Below are 15,062 nucleotides of genomic sequence, written 5' to 3'. Positions count from 1 at the left end.
AGAGATAGGGGACATGAAACTGGAGCAGCGATTTCATGCATATAAGTGGTTCAGCGCCACCGCCAACCCGCAGACGAAGTCACGGGTAACTGCTAGTATATATATAAATCAGGGCAGATCCTGAGAGCGAGAGGAAGTACCTGGGTCTGTCCTAACACTGTGAGTCTGCAGAGACGGTATTGTGTTTTTTTTGTTGATTCTTGTGGCTGGTAGTAAGCCACCTGTACAGTTAGTACTTATTCTTTAGTTAGCGCTCAGACAAGCAGGGTTTTGTTTCACATTGGTTTTTGCATGAAGTTAAAGCTGTGTTTTATTTTATTTTGCTTGCCTGAAGTCAAGGTTTATTTATTTTGATGTTTTGTTTAAATAAACCTGTTTGCTACAGCTTTTGTGTTCCTACCTCTGACTGGTTGGGTGTGTGTGTGTGTATATATATATTGTAAGAAAATGACAGGAAAAGTCCTGGAAGGACGCTATACCTCCCCCAGAGTCCTCTCATATGTGTGGTGAGTGAGGGCTTCAATAGCTGTAGCAAGGCATCTAGCAGGTTAACCTCTTCTCATCCTAATGCAGGAAGGAGCTGTCGTGTACAGGTGGGAACAGTTAGGCCTAATCACAGGCCTATAAAGCCTCTCCAGACTTCTGTCCTGGGCAGTTCCTGGGGGAGGGTGGTGGAGCCAGGTCCTGTCCATCCTAACTGAAAACTGGTGAGACCAGTGGGTGCTCCACAGCTTGTATTTTTGTTGCTTTGTTTTGTCCGTGTGGTTGAAGCAAGCCACACGTATAGACAGATTGCTTCTGTGTAGTTAGTCGCCTAGCCGGGCAGGTATTTGTGTTTGTTTTTGCCTGAAGTAAAGGCCTGTTTATTTTGTTTGCCAGCACCTTTAAACCTTTTTGCAAAATAAACGCACAGGGCTAAAACCCTGTTCAAACTGATTTTGGTGTCTGTCTCTGACTGTCTGGGTCCGCTGCTGCTACCGCTGAGCCTACCTCCCCCACAATATATATATATATATATATATATATATATATATATATATATATATATATATACTGTATATTCATTCATTCATTCACTGAAATCAAACCTCTGTGTACGATCTGTCATATGGATAGGATGACCCCTCATTGTAATTTTATGTTTCATAACTAGAATTACAGTGAACACTGACTCTTAACCTGGTCATACACAAGCTAACTGGTGTTTATCCAAAAGCTCTGTCTATCATCTCATACATGTTCAATTGTGTGGTACCTGCATGTCTACCACAATAGAGAGAGGGCGGTAAGCAGCTGTCAGGTGATGCCTCTGGCGACTTATTTGCCAGAGAAACTAAAGGATTTTCCAATCCTGATTTACTTGGCAGAAAAATATTGGGAATAGTCCTACCTCCCCTTAACACTAATATCTATCTGATGTGCACTTTTATATAGACAAGTGTTAGTGAGGAATGGCAATAGTTAGTAGTGCCATCTAATATCTGTTTCAAGGTAGGAGACCAGGATGACTCAGAAACTGCTGGATAGAATGTTAAATGACTTCCCACAGCTCAAAGATTATCTTTCCAGATTTGATTTTCTTCTTTTGTTGTGGAAAATGTTCCTCATTATTACGTAAAGCAAATCTGTGAAGTGATTTATAGCTCCCTATCTGAAAATAGGATATGAGAGAAGTAGAGGGGTAATCTCTGTGATATATAGGTTTATATGATTTGCAGCAGGATGAAGTTGCGGGAGTATGAAGTAGTCTGAATCCTGACAGAACTCCTAGGAAAAGTCAGTGAGAGTCCTGCTTATCCCACCTATACACAGTGATTGATAGCTCTCCCTGTATATGTGTGTGCACAGTGTATATATCAGTCACTGTGTGTGAGTAGGGTAAACTGGACTCCCACTGTCCCTCCTAGGAGTCCCGTTAGGATTTACTCCAACCTTTAGGCTAAGGCCCCCACATAGCAAGCCACAGCGAAAAAGTGCTGCTGGAAAAACTGTAGCGTAAATGCATCACACTTTTTGTCGCAGTGCTTTCCACAGAAAGTCTGTGGGAACTTTCTGCTTCAGCTATACCTATGCGGAAAACACCAACAGTTTTTGAAAACACAGTATGTCTGCTGCAGATACTTTTCTGTAATGTGTGAATGGGATTAGCCAGAATCCCCTCCACTTTGCAGGTACTATAAAACGTGACGGTATTTGCCGTGGTGTTTCTGTCACAGCAAAATCGTAGCATTTACGCTACTTGGGGACCCAGCATTACTTAGAAAACATGCTTCAAATCATGTAAACCTGTATATCACAAAATTCCGCTCTACTTCTCTATCATGTTACGGACAGGACAACAGAACGTTCGCTTTAAGGTCCCTTTCACTCGCTGTTACAGAGTACCAAGCCCTTGTTTCTAATTGTTTGCAAGAGTGCAAATCGTGTCCACCTTTGACATTTGGAACATGTATGATACCTGTTATTAGATACAGAAGCGTTCTAGGAGAATTACTGAGGTGAATATGGAAGAACAGTAAAATACTCTGTCACTACCCCCAACCTGACAAGTTCTATAGCACATTAAAACTCTGGTAGAGATGAAGCTGCCAAATCTCTAGCACTTAAATTCTAGCAGCTATTCCTGATGAATGTTTTATAGGGTGAGCTATCAAGTGTTTAATATAGACATAATAAAACTTTTATTGTTACAGAAGATCTCAGGCACAGTTTTCTTTTTATAGTGTTATAGTTTTATGTTTAAAGAAAGTTGATGTGTTCCACAGTTTTCATATACATAGGCAAACATAAATTCTCCATTATGCGAGTAGAGGATGAGTATGCGTATGTCCCCTGTGCAGTAAAGTCAACACAGACCAAACTTGTGAGTCCTAAATGGCACTACATATGAGAAAATGTAGGGCAGCAGGTTTAGGATTTTTGAAAACATATATAACTATAGTCTTACAATAGCTAGATGACTGCCTTATTTCTGTACTAAATGAATATAAAGTTGGGATTTTCCATCAAACATCTCGTTTTTAATTCTATCTAGTGGATTGGATTACATTTTTGCATTAATTCTTTCATGCTTTTGTTTTCCACAAGCGTCTGGAAAGAGGTGACATGGATGATATGGGAAATGTCAGTTCTTTTGTCATGAGGGAAGGTGAGGATGATATTTCTCAACTTCCGCAAAGGGCTGTTCTTAAGGTATAGTACTTGTTCAGTTTTATGCTGTTCATTGTCTAAAATCTTTAACAAAATTTACATTGTTTTACATTCTGCAATGTCACGATTACCTGCAATTTCTATTGTTCCAACCTATGAACCATTGCTCCCATTGTTGCTTGTAACTCCAGCGATCTGTACCTCTGAGCATACTACATCCCCCAGTAGATATCACTATCTAGTTACCTTTGGTACATACTCTCCATTCCCTGCTCCAAAGAACCATTCACATGCTTTTCCTTCTGCTGTTATTGCTGCTGGGCCTGCCCATACACGGTACAATTTAAGGTAGATAAAGATGACATTCCGTGGGAGCCCATGGTTTTCAAACAAATTCTGTGAAAGGGAAGAGTTTACCACACTTTTATATGTACCAACTAGCACACTTGCCAGAGCTGTAGGCATATTGCTCATATTAGGGTCTATCCACCAATGTGCATATACTAACTGGAAGGCTAAATAATAGTAATACATATTGAAACCTACTGTATCTCCATGGAACTTTGGGGCCTGCAACATAGAATAACCAATTTTAGCCACTAGTATCATACTTTACAATTGGTGAAACAATATCATAGGCAAGGATATGGGATAGGTGTGAAATAAATATGACTATTTTTAAAGGTAAATCATTTTAAAAAGGTTTACGCTGCCATAAAGTGATAGGGGAAAGAACTCCCATGATTTAAGTTGCCTCTCAGTAGAGATGTTTTTTATTTTTAAGACAGAGGTATTTTAGTTGAAAATTTCTTCTGAAATTTGCCAGTTTCCATCATTTGTCAGACATGGTCCGGTCAGGTAGAATTTAGTGTATGTTATCCTTCTTTCTCCCTGATTAATAAGCCTGGCTAGAAGTGTCCATTTGCACGCCTCTCACTGCATATCCATTTATTAATAGTTGATATTGTGGAAACATATTACACAGCACTGTACACACATAATCACTCACATCTGTCCTTGTGGCACTCATATCATAATTTCCAAAGTGTCAGAAATGCTCACAATTACCAATTTCATTGGCAGCCAGTTAAAGTGGGGGAGTTGGACTGATAGATTCCAGGAAAATTATCACTTGGCTGCCAGCTAGTTAATGCCTATGGCATGTTTAACACCAACTTCCTGCTATCCAATGCTATCCAATGAACAAAGCAGTCTTGAGTGTGGGTGGGTAATATGGAACTAGCAATCTTTTAGGGAGATATCATGATGACAATACTTGAAACCACTTAATCATAGAGATAGTATTAGCTTACAGGGTTAGGCCTAAGTAGCGTACATTTTCCCAGTGTTAAGCCAATGACTGTAATTCATATACTAAACCCCGCACTGAACGGAATACAAGTTAAGTAGAAGAGAAAGCAATCTTTGTGCCTTCCTTCAGTATAGAAATTTGGCAGGCACTTTGTGTACTGTTGAAACAATACATGCTACAGGCCTCTACTGAAAATAGAAGAAGTTTGAGAAACTGATATCTTGGTGTCTACAAAATAGCTGCGGCAAGTCCTGGCTCCATAAATTATGAGAGAGGTTTGTCTAGTGATTGCAGCTATAAACAGGTTTGATTTGGCCCACAGAAGAACAGATGAATCCCCTGTTGGGCCCCGCTGCTCATCCTTGCATTACACAATACACTTGTATTGTAATTTATTTAAGAAACTACCGAGCTTAGTTTTATATACTGTGGTTACATTGGGTGACTGAGATGACTTCTGTGTGCAGAGTCACAGGAACCATTATCCTTTCTCCCTGGGCCCCATCTTCTTCATCGCACTGCCAGGGCCCAATCACCACCCCTAACCATCATGCAGCGTCTTGCTGCCTGGCATCTTCTGCTGTGTGAGCACCTATCACAGAGCAAAAAGGGCCCTATTTTATTGTATAGTAGCTGTGCTTGGTATTACGACTCAACCCCATTCATCTGAATGGGACTGAGCCACCAACAGGCCATGTGAAAAATGAACATGATGTCCCAGTGCCAGTGAAGCATGAGGGGAACTTACCAGAGCAACTTCAAAACAGCTGTGGGGGTCCCTGGTGTCAGTTCCTTTGCAATCTAGTGTTGATGATCTTAATGTTGACTTATCCTAAGAATAAGTTATCAATATTTTAAGCCTGGGAAAACCTTTAATTTCAGGGGGTCAACATCTCCTTTAAATGTGTGTAAATTTGTTTTCATTTTAAAACTCCATGTGAAACTCCTCTTTCTCTGACATAATACTGTTTCAGTTCTCTAAAGTTTAATTGAAAGTTTTCCAGAACATATAAACAAGGAATAGAATACAATAAACTTTGTGGTGCAGCACAAACATATGTAGAGCAGTGCAATATCTGGAAATTAGTAACACTGTGCTTCCAGTAAACTTTCTGGTGAAAATAAATAAAAAGTTCCAACATTCCAGAGTTGGCTAGTAATAACTATCATCATCCTTGCCATTATTTAACCTATGGGACAACAGCAGAAAAGAAGTGCATAAATATTCCTTTTAACTGTGGGAATTTAAGAGTGTTAAAATGAACCTCAACTTGTACTTCTACAGCCGTTGGAGTTGTGTGTGGGAGGGAGGGCTCCAAGGCTGTATCTGCCATGCGGCAACCTATTTAGTGTCATAACATCAGGACATGCGGAGACAAAACTACTTCCTGCAGCACTTTTCTCTCTGCATGACTCGTGCGGACACTGCGCAGAAAACACACAGACCCCATTACAGTCTATGGGGTCTGTGTGGTTTCATTGCCCACCGCTTTTTAATGCGTTCAATATTCCGTTCGGGGGAAGGGAGAAGTATACTTTGTGGGGCCAAATAGGAAGTGAACAATATACTGTGTTGGGGCCTAAAAAGGGAAAATATGTTTAAAAGTGGTTGTTTGGCCCTTAAACAATTTTTCATACAGGTGACTACAGGATCTGTTGGGGTCGGACAGCCGTTCTGGCAGCATCTTGGTGCTGCAAGCTATAGCAGTGGATGGGAAGTGCATGCAGACTCTTCTAGTAAAGTAATCAGTGGTGTAACTAAAGTCTTGTGGGCCTGGGTGCAAACTTTAGTCCTGGGCCCCCTACCCCCCCTTCCTAGAGCGAATTCTTGATAAAAGCGGTTACGGGTGCAGAAGCAATATTTCAGATACTTGAAAGAGATACAGGTTTAGTACCCACAACTGCAGTTATCAAGAACACGGTGAGCAGCACAGCGCCCGGCATATAAACAATCCTGGGACAGATTTCATGCTCCACAGTGGACCCCACATAGTATTACGTGCTCCATAGTGGTCCCGAAACAGTATTACGTGCTCCACAGTGGCCCCCAACAGTATTACGTGCTCCACTGTGGCCCCCACACAGTGTTATATGCTCACAGTGGCCCCCACACAGTATTATGTGCTCACCATGGCTCCCACACAGTATTATGTATTAACAGTGCCCAGCCCCACCAGAACCTGTACCACCATCCCCCTCTTGTTCACACACAGCCCGCACCCCCATCCCCCCTCTTGCTCACACACAATCTGCACCTCCATTTCCCCCTCTTTCTCACACACACAGCATGCCCCCCCATTCCCCCTTCTTGCTCAAAGGTGACCTGCACCCCCATTCCCTCTTCTTGCTCACACACAGCCTCCACTTCTATTCCCCCCTCTTGCTCACACACTGCCTGCACCCCCATGTCCCCCCCTTTCTCGCACATGTTCTCCTCTTCCTTACCTTCCATCAGTCTCGTTCCTTGCAGCTTGTGCACTGTCCTGTACAATCCAGAAAGCTCCGCAACACAAGAGTCTGATTCTCATCAAAGGTCCTATAGCCCACTAGGATTTAGCATCTGCTGCAGGAAGATCGCTGGAGCGGATGCTCAGCTCAGGACAGGTGAGTATAAGTAATTTTTTATTTTAATACACCTCCCCTGGGCTGGCATTTAATGGAAAGGGGCCCTGTCAGGCACCTTTCCATTAACAATATCTATAGCAGTTGGGAAACAAGGCTCTCCCCTTCCTCTGTGGTCTTGGGCCCAAACCATTTCCAGCTGGCTGTGGGCCCCGTACCCCTCCGGGCCCAGTCACGCTCCCTGTGACCATGATCGTTATGCTACTGGGAGCTATGCTACATTTCCCTGGAACCACCTGTTAAACCCATTTAATATATGGAGGCATAATTTATATTAGAGGAAAAGGAAACACTCTGGGTGAAAGGAGGCACTGTGTGGGTGGAGTTCCAAAAACCCCACACCAATTATCTGTTCTGGCAGCATCGGGTGCTGGTAGCTACAGCAGTATATATGAAGTATGTGCATGCTCTCCTATTTAAGTAATATGCGTGGTGCTGAACATCCTTGGAACTGCTGCTCCAATCCACTTAATATATGTGGGAATAATTTATATTAGGGGGACAGAGAACACTGTGGGGTGAAAGGAGGCACAGTGAGGGGGTGGCAGGCTCTTAAAAGGGGCATGTTTTTGTTTGGAAAAAGGCCATGGCTCCTTCCCCCATGATTGGGCCTTTGGACCCAAGGAGAATGTCAGAAACCATAGGATGCAGTGAAGATACAATACAAATGAGTATAAGTGTTTGTTATTTTTCCTCACTCCCCAGGGTTTACCCCTTAATATACTCTAGGGTATGAGGAAACCCCTGAATATAATAGTGCTTTGTGAGTGATGAACTCCAAAAATTTTGGGTTCGGCCCCAGCTCAAGACTGACATATCACTGTGAGGGGGCCAAAAATAGGGCAGTATACTGTGTAAGGGCCAAAAAGAAAGAGAGCAATACACTTAAAAGGGGACAATATACTGTGTGGGGGACAGTAAAGGGGAGCATATACTTTGTGGAGGTCAGTAAGGGGGCTATGTAATGTGTGGGAACCAGTAAAGGGGACAATATACTGTATGGGTGTCAGTAAAGTGGATGATATACTGTGTGGAGGTCAGTAAAGGGGGCCATGTACTGTGTGGGAACAGTAAAGGGGACAATATACTGTGTGGGTGTCAGTAAAGTGGATGATATACTGTGTGGAGGTCAGTAAAGAGGGCCATATACTGTGTGGGGTTTAGTAAAGGGGGCACTTTACTGTGTGAGGGTCAGCAAAAGTGGTGTTATACTGTGTGGGGTCCAGTAAAGGTGCTGTTATACTTTATGTGGGTCAAATAAAGTGAGTAGAGGGACATGGTCTATGATTTTCATGGAACCTCAGATAGCAAGATTGCTGGGTCAGGTATTATTTTCGAGGGTCGTGCTTTTCTATAGGTCTATAGGCAGCAGAGAGGCTATGTTCACCCCTGGGTGGCACACAAAAATATTTATGGGTAGGAACCATGTCCTTTTTCCAAACAAAACCAGGCCCTCTTGTAGCCCCACTTCCTTTCCGCCAACTCCACATTATATAAATTACAGTCTAGGTTCTGGGGAAGTTCAGCACCACTCATATTATTTGAATAGGAATGCCTGAGCACACTTTCTGTATACTGCTGTAGCTTCCAGAGCCCGGATGATGCCAGAATGGCTGATTGGTGTGGGGTGTTTGGAGTTCCACCCCACACCAGCGCCTCTTTGCACCCAGAGTGTTCTCTGTCCCCCCCTAATATAACTTATGCCCCCATATATCAAATGGGTTTTATAGGTGGTTCATCACTCCTATGACTTTACTAGGAGAGTCTGCACACACTTCCTGCCCTTTGCTATAATTTCCAAAACCCAGATGCTGCCAGAACAGTAGATTGTTGTGGGTCAGTATGAAAAACCATTATAGGGTCGGAAAACCCCTTTAAAACATCCATTTAATATAAGAACTTGATTTAAACCATAGAGGTTTTTCTCCTGACACATACAAACTTTATGCATTTTCATAGAGAATGTAAAGAATATGTTATTCTTGTTCTTGTTCTTGGGTGGGCTGGTAGGTCAAATGACTTCTTTAAGGAAAAAAAAATAAAAAACTTTAGGTAAAACTAAAACACAGTGTTCTTCTTAGTGCAGGGCCCAAGGGAAAGGTACACAGCTGATAAACTGAAAGAATACCAAAATGGGAATTCCTGTGTCATGTACTGCCAAATTTGCTGTGCCATATGGGTAGACTGCTGTATTATATGTTGGTGCTATCAAAAAATAACAAAAGGTGCAACTTGAACTCATGTGTGAACATTGGGGTGGTCTAGATGATTTATAATGTTTGACTGTAGCATTTTTGGTCATTTGGATATCACTTCCTAACAATGACTTAAACCGTAAATGATCCAACACATCAATTAATGTGACATTTATGGTAACACTAGCTGGTACCCGCGACTTCGTCTGCGGTGATTGTAGAAGTGGGTATATACAGGCGCAGGTAAGGTTTTCGTAGTGTGTATAAGTTATGGGATATGAAATGTAACTTTGTATCTTGTTTTTGCTGTAATTCAGAGAATACGTGAGACTTTTGTGTTGAAGGTAATTTGTATTTGAGCCGCTATATATACGGTGTTGTGAGAAACTTTACATAGTGACTTTGGGACAGAGGTATATGAAGTTAACCCTTTCCCGCCGATGGCATTTTTTGATTTTCGTTTTTGACTCCCCTCCTTCTAAACCCCATAACTTTTTTATTTCTCCGCTCCCAGAGCCATATAAGGTCTTAATTTTTGCGGGACAAATTTTTCTTCATGATGCCACCATTAATTATTCTATATAATGTACTGGGAAGCAGGGAAAAAATTCAAAATGGGGTGGATTTCAAGAAAAAATGCATTTCTGCGACATTCTTACGGGCTTTGGTTTTACGGCGTTCACTGTGCAACCAAAATGACATGTCCCCTCTATTCTATGTTTCGTTACGATTCCGGGGATACCAAATTTATATGGTTTTAGTTACATTTTGACCCCTTAAAAACAAATCCAAAACTGTTAAAAAATTTTTTTTTTTGAAAAGTCGCCATATTCCGACAGCTGTAACTTTTTTATACGTGCATGTATGGGGATGTATAGGGCGTCTTTTTTTGCGGGACTGGGTGTACTTTGTAGTTCTACCATTTTCAGGAAATGTTATTGCTTTGATCACTTTTTATTCAAATTTTTATCAAAATCAAAACAGTGAAAAAATGGCGGTTTGGCACTTTTGACCATTTTTCCCGCTACGGCGTTTACCGAACAGGAAAAATATTTGTATATCTTTGTAGAGCGGGCGATTTTGGACGCGGGGATACCTAACGTGTATGTGTTTCACAGTTTTTAACTACTTTTATATGTGTTCTAGGGAAAGGGGGGTGATTTGAATTTTTAATCCTTTTTTTTTGTTTTTAATATTTTTTTTACTTTTTTTAAACTGTTTTTTTTTTTGCATTTATTAGACCGCCTAGGGGTATTGACATGGGTGGGCGGTGTCGCGGATTGTCAGAGCGGTGGGGGTTGGCAAACATGGCTGCTCCGGAGCGTTAAAGAGAGCCTCCTGGAGTATCGTTAAGGGGAGGGGCAAAGTGGTAAAGTATATGTATATGTGATTGTGTGGGGTTAGGGGCGAGGCTGCAGAGGGCAATAGGAATTTTGTGGCTTGCTATGGTCCAAAGTGTGTGAGATTGCAGAGATGGTGATGTGAGTTTGGGGTTTGTGGGGGTCCTGGGAAAAACGTATGTGCGCTATTGTGACGAAAAGTAGCCTATTGCGCAATGGGGTGTATTAACTATGTTTGTGGAAAATTTCAGCCAAATCGGTCGAGCGGGTTTTGCGTGATTGACTAACAAACATCTGAACATCCAAACCCACAAACATCCAAACTCACAAACTTTCACATTTATAATATTAATAGGACTTGTAAGTTTAAGAGTTCCAAATAATGCTTGTTACATATGCTGCTTACAATGTTGCTTTTTCCTATAGACAATTCTAATCATTTAAGATCTTATACATTGCCCATTATAAACTGCTAATTTCATTTCTTTAGTTCCATTAGCGGCAATGTGGAAGTTCCTTACAGCCTCTTTTGACAGCACATGTTTCCATTATACACTTCACATTCATATTGCGGTTGCAAACATTGTGCTAGCTTTGTTTTTCCCATTTTTCATCTTTTATATTTTCCATATGCTGTCATAGTAAGCTTTGCTGTGTTTTCTTGCAGATATTTGGCTTTATGGATTTGATTGATCTAGCAAGGAGTGCCCAAGTTTGCAGATCTTGGAAGATAATAACTCAGAATAGTTCACTCTGGCATAGTGTAAGTACACTACATTACTACATTATATTAGGTTATATCTATGAAAGAAGGAAAGTCAGAAAACTCTCCAATTCTTTGTTATTTTTAAAGACTAAAAGCAAAATAAATGGGACAATGATGTCTTTGCCAGCTAAGTAACATAATGAAGTCTTATAAATCAGGAATAAGCACCAAGTAAAGAAATTAAGACTGCCCACCTTTCCCATTCTGACGCTGCCTGGGTCCCCACTATTCTCTACCTGCTCATTCTCTGTACATAAGAAATTACACTGAGTTAATCAGTAGCTGAGATTGGTCACCAAGCGGTCCTTATATTATGTGTCTAGAGGGACGTATTGCATTTTTTTCTACCTCACTATGACTTCAATGGGTTTTTCAAGGCGAAATCCATCTGAAGATAGATCATGTTATTTTTTTTTCCTCTAGCTGAAAAAATCAGAGGAAAAAAACTGCTGCTGACTCCTATTGAAATGAATAGGAGGTGTTTTTTGAGGCAAATTTTGCGTCAAAATCAGTTTACAAAAAACTCTGTGCGAACATACCCCTAAACTGCTAGATTATTGCTGGTAAATTATACAGTATATACACAAAATATGTGATAGATTGCTTCTTTTATGCCAAATATTAATGCTGCTCCTTCTCCCATATTGTGACTTAAGAAATGTGGAACTCCCTAAGGTGTGATCCCATTTTGAAAACTGCACCGCTCAAAGAATTTTTCAAGGGGTGTAGTGAGCACTAGTATTCCAAAAGTGAATGCACAGCGAATAGCACATAGTGAATATGGTAGCTGTGCGGAGTACATTGGGAACACCAGATTCCCCACTATATCCCCAGTAGCTGCTAAGATTGGGGGTGGAATGGGAGAGAGGTCACTTCTGATTTCTTTTCCCCTGTAAGCTATAAATTTGGGGTGAACCCTGATATATGTTCACACATTTTATATATTCCCTTCTTGCCACAGCCAGTTTTGTTCTAATGATTTGGTAATTTTTGGGATTTTTGTCTGCACATTGATAGATGCTATTTTTTTTTATTTTTCTTGTGATGTAGCCATATAAGGGCTTGTTTTTTTGCGGTATGAGATGTATTTTGTAATTACATCATTTTTGCATGTGCATGTCATCATATCTTAAATAAGACCCTTCATAACCTCCAACAAATCCAGATCTTTGTAAAGTTTAATAAGCACTGTTCCACTGATTCTGGCACAGTTGGATTTTTTTCTCTAGCCTCCAACATACCAGAGCAATAAGTGCTGTTAGTTTTAGTACCTCATATGATACTCTGTACTGTCAGGTGGGAGGTATGAAGCTGGAGCAGGCAAGGGATGTGATCCTGAGCTCTGACACTGTTCTCCTCTGATTCGAACTCTGAATCACACCCTCTTGCCTGCTTATGCTTTACACTGTCCATATGACAGTAGTACATGAGACACCAAAACTGAGTTACAGAGGGAGTTAGAGAAAAAAATTCCAGCTGCATCAAAATCAGTGAAGCAGAGCCTATTATTAGATGTTAAGAATTGGAGTTGGTGGAGGCAGGAAAATGTCCTCTTTAAAATATACCGCCAGATACAAAAGCAAAAAAAAATAAAAAACTTTTCAGAAACGAATCATGAATATGAATATTAGAAACTTTGTAATATATCTTATTAAAAGGATCCTATCATTTAAACTCAATTTTTTTCTGCCTACCACGTAGGAATAGCCTTAAGAAAAGCTATTCTCCTAACTTTAGATGTCTTCTCCGGGCTGCCGTTCGGTGTATATAATCTGGTTTTCGCTGGTATGCAAATGATTTCTCTCGCAGCACTGGGGGTGGCCCCAGCGCTCAAACAGCACTGGGGGCGTCCCCAATGCTGCGAGAGAACTCTCTCTGCCTGAGGCCTAGAACTTTGACCACCAGCGTCTGAAGAAGACCCTTGAAGAGGCCGTTTCTGAAGAAGATGGATGTGGCGCTGGAGAGTTCTCTCACAGCATTTGGGGACGCCCCCAGTGCTGCGGAAAAACTCATCTGCATCTTCTTCAGGAATGGGTCTTCTTCGCGTCTTCCGGGGGCTGGCTTCAAACTTCTAGGCCTCACTTCTCAAGCAAAACCGACTGCGCATGCCTGCTGGCTGCAAGAAAATGGCAGCTTACAATACTGTGCAAGTGGTCATTTTCTTTATTAAGCTGTTCTCCTGCTCCTTGTCTTCTCTCTAACTGCTTGTTTACGTTAGATTCCTGTATTCAGCCTCACACACAGAGCTCTGTGGAGAAGGGAGCGGTGAGGTAAGAGAATATTGCCTCATTTTGTGCACTGGTAGCTTATCTACAAACCTAGCAGTGTATAACAGCAGCAATTATTTGAGGGTCTTTTCTAGGAGCCTCCTATTTTCTTTCCCCTGCGCATAGACTAATATGTAGAAAATAGCGTTGTCTGAAAGGTGGAGAAGTAAACTTATTTCTTCAGAAAGATATATCCCAAAGTTTCTTATTTTCACCTGTACTATGAAAGTTGTTTATAACTGGAGGTACATGTTAGAGGCTATTATACCTAGATTAGTCTAATCCCTTCAATGGTTGAAATGTTTAAATATTGTTGAACATTGGTTTTATATATTTGTAGATCGATTTGTCTTCAGTAAGGCATCGCATTCAAGACAAATTTGTGATCAGCATCTTAAGAAAGTGTCGTCCTTATGTCATACGTCTAAATCTCCGCAGGTGTTCCACACTACATTGGTCTACCTTTAAAGGCATAGGTATGAGTATTTATCCTTATCATGTTTAGAAATGCTATATATGTTTTGTAAAATTAAAAAAAGCACAAATCAGTTGTGAAATGATGGAGAACTTACAAAGGCAGGTGGATCTTTTGTAGTCTGAATTATTAGTGTGTACTCAGGTGGTACATTACGTCAGTAAATACAATTTCATTTGTCACTCAAATGAGGTGAGACTTTCAATTATGCTCATATATTAAAAGAACACAAAACACAAAAAAATGTTCAAATATAAATATAATGGAGGCAGAAAGTCAGCAGAGGGAAACTCAGTGCATTTTCTGTGAAAAACATTGCAAAAAAACCATGATGCATTTCCCAGCGGTTCTAAAACTCATTGCTGAGAAGCTGTCCCCTATCCAGTTTCTCTAGAGCTTAGAACGGGAACCCAGCGAAATGACACAGGGCGCACAGGGGGCGCAAGTGTGAACACCCCCTTAGTCTGTCAGCAGCTGAACTATAACAAATCAATAGAAGATTGACCCTTGTGTCTTTGCTGGAGTTCTACAAGACTGTTCCAGGATCATATATAAAATGCAGCAGACTGAAATTATCGGCAGGTTTTAAGGTTTAGTATTCCTTTAAACTTTGTTCCATCGATTGAGTTTTCATACTGTCTTACTAGTATTTGAAATAGTTGGTTTCAATCTACAGTGTTTTATAGTGAAAAAATGAATTTAATAGTAAAAAATTTGGTTTATTAAAAGTCATAAAAATACTGATATTACTGATAATACACAGATCAAACATTCAATATATATGTCAGAATATAATTTCCTGTTTACACATGACACTGGTTTGGGTTCTTGCATCGATTACAGCATGGTACAGCACTATATTACAAAGCTAACAATCCCCATATACACATTTTATAACTATATATACACAATTGCTGTAATAAAGCATTCATTCT

The 15,062-nt window shown here is 40.7% G+C and overlaps 1 protein-coding gene across 1 annotated transcript in view; it reads left to right on the top strand.

Moving 5' to 3' along the window:
* FBXL13 (F-box and leucine rich repeat protein 13) overlaps positions 1-15,062 on the top strand; it is a 131,310-nt gene that overhangs the window by 24,222 nt on the left and 92,026 nt on the right. The window contains exons 7-9 of the mRNA XM_075274106.1: positions 3,088-3,192; positions 11,287-11,382; positions 13,993-14,128. Of these exons, the coding sequence (XP_075130207.1) occupies positions 3,088-3,192; positions 11,287-11,382; positions 13,993-14,128 (337 nt within the window). The remainder of the gene's footprint in view (positions 1-3,087; positions 3,193-11,286; positions 11,383-13,992; positions 14,129-15,062) is intronic.

This window comes from Leptodactylus fuscus, chromosome 5 (genome assembly GCF_031893055.1).
Source record: "Leptodactylus fuscus isolate aLepFus1 chromosome 5, aLepFus1.hap2, whole genome shotgun sequence".
Classification (NCBI taxonomy): domain Eukaryota; kingdom Metazoa; phylum Chordata; class Amphibia; order Anura; family Leptodactylidae; genus Leptodactylus; species Leptodactylus fuscus.
The sequence above is the reverse complement of the archived record's forward strand: the minus strand, read 5'-3'. Positions and strand labels throughout refer to the sequence as shown.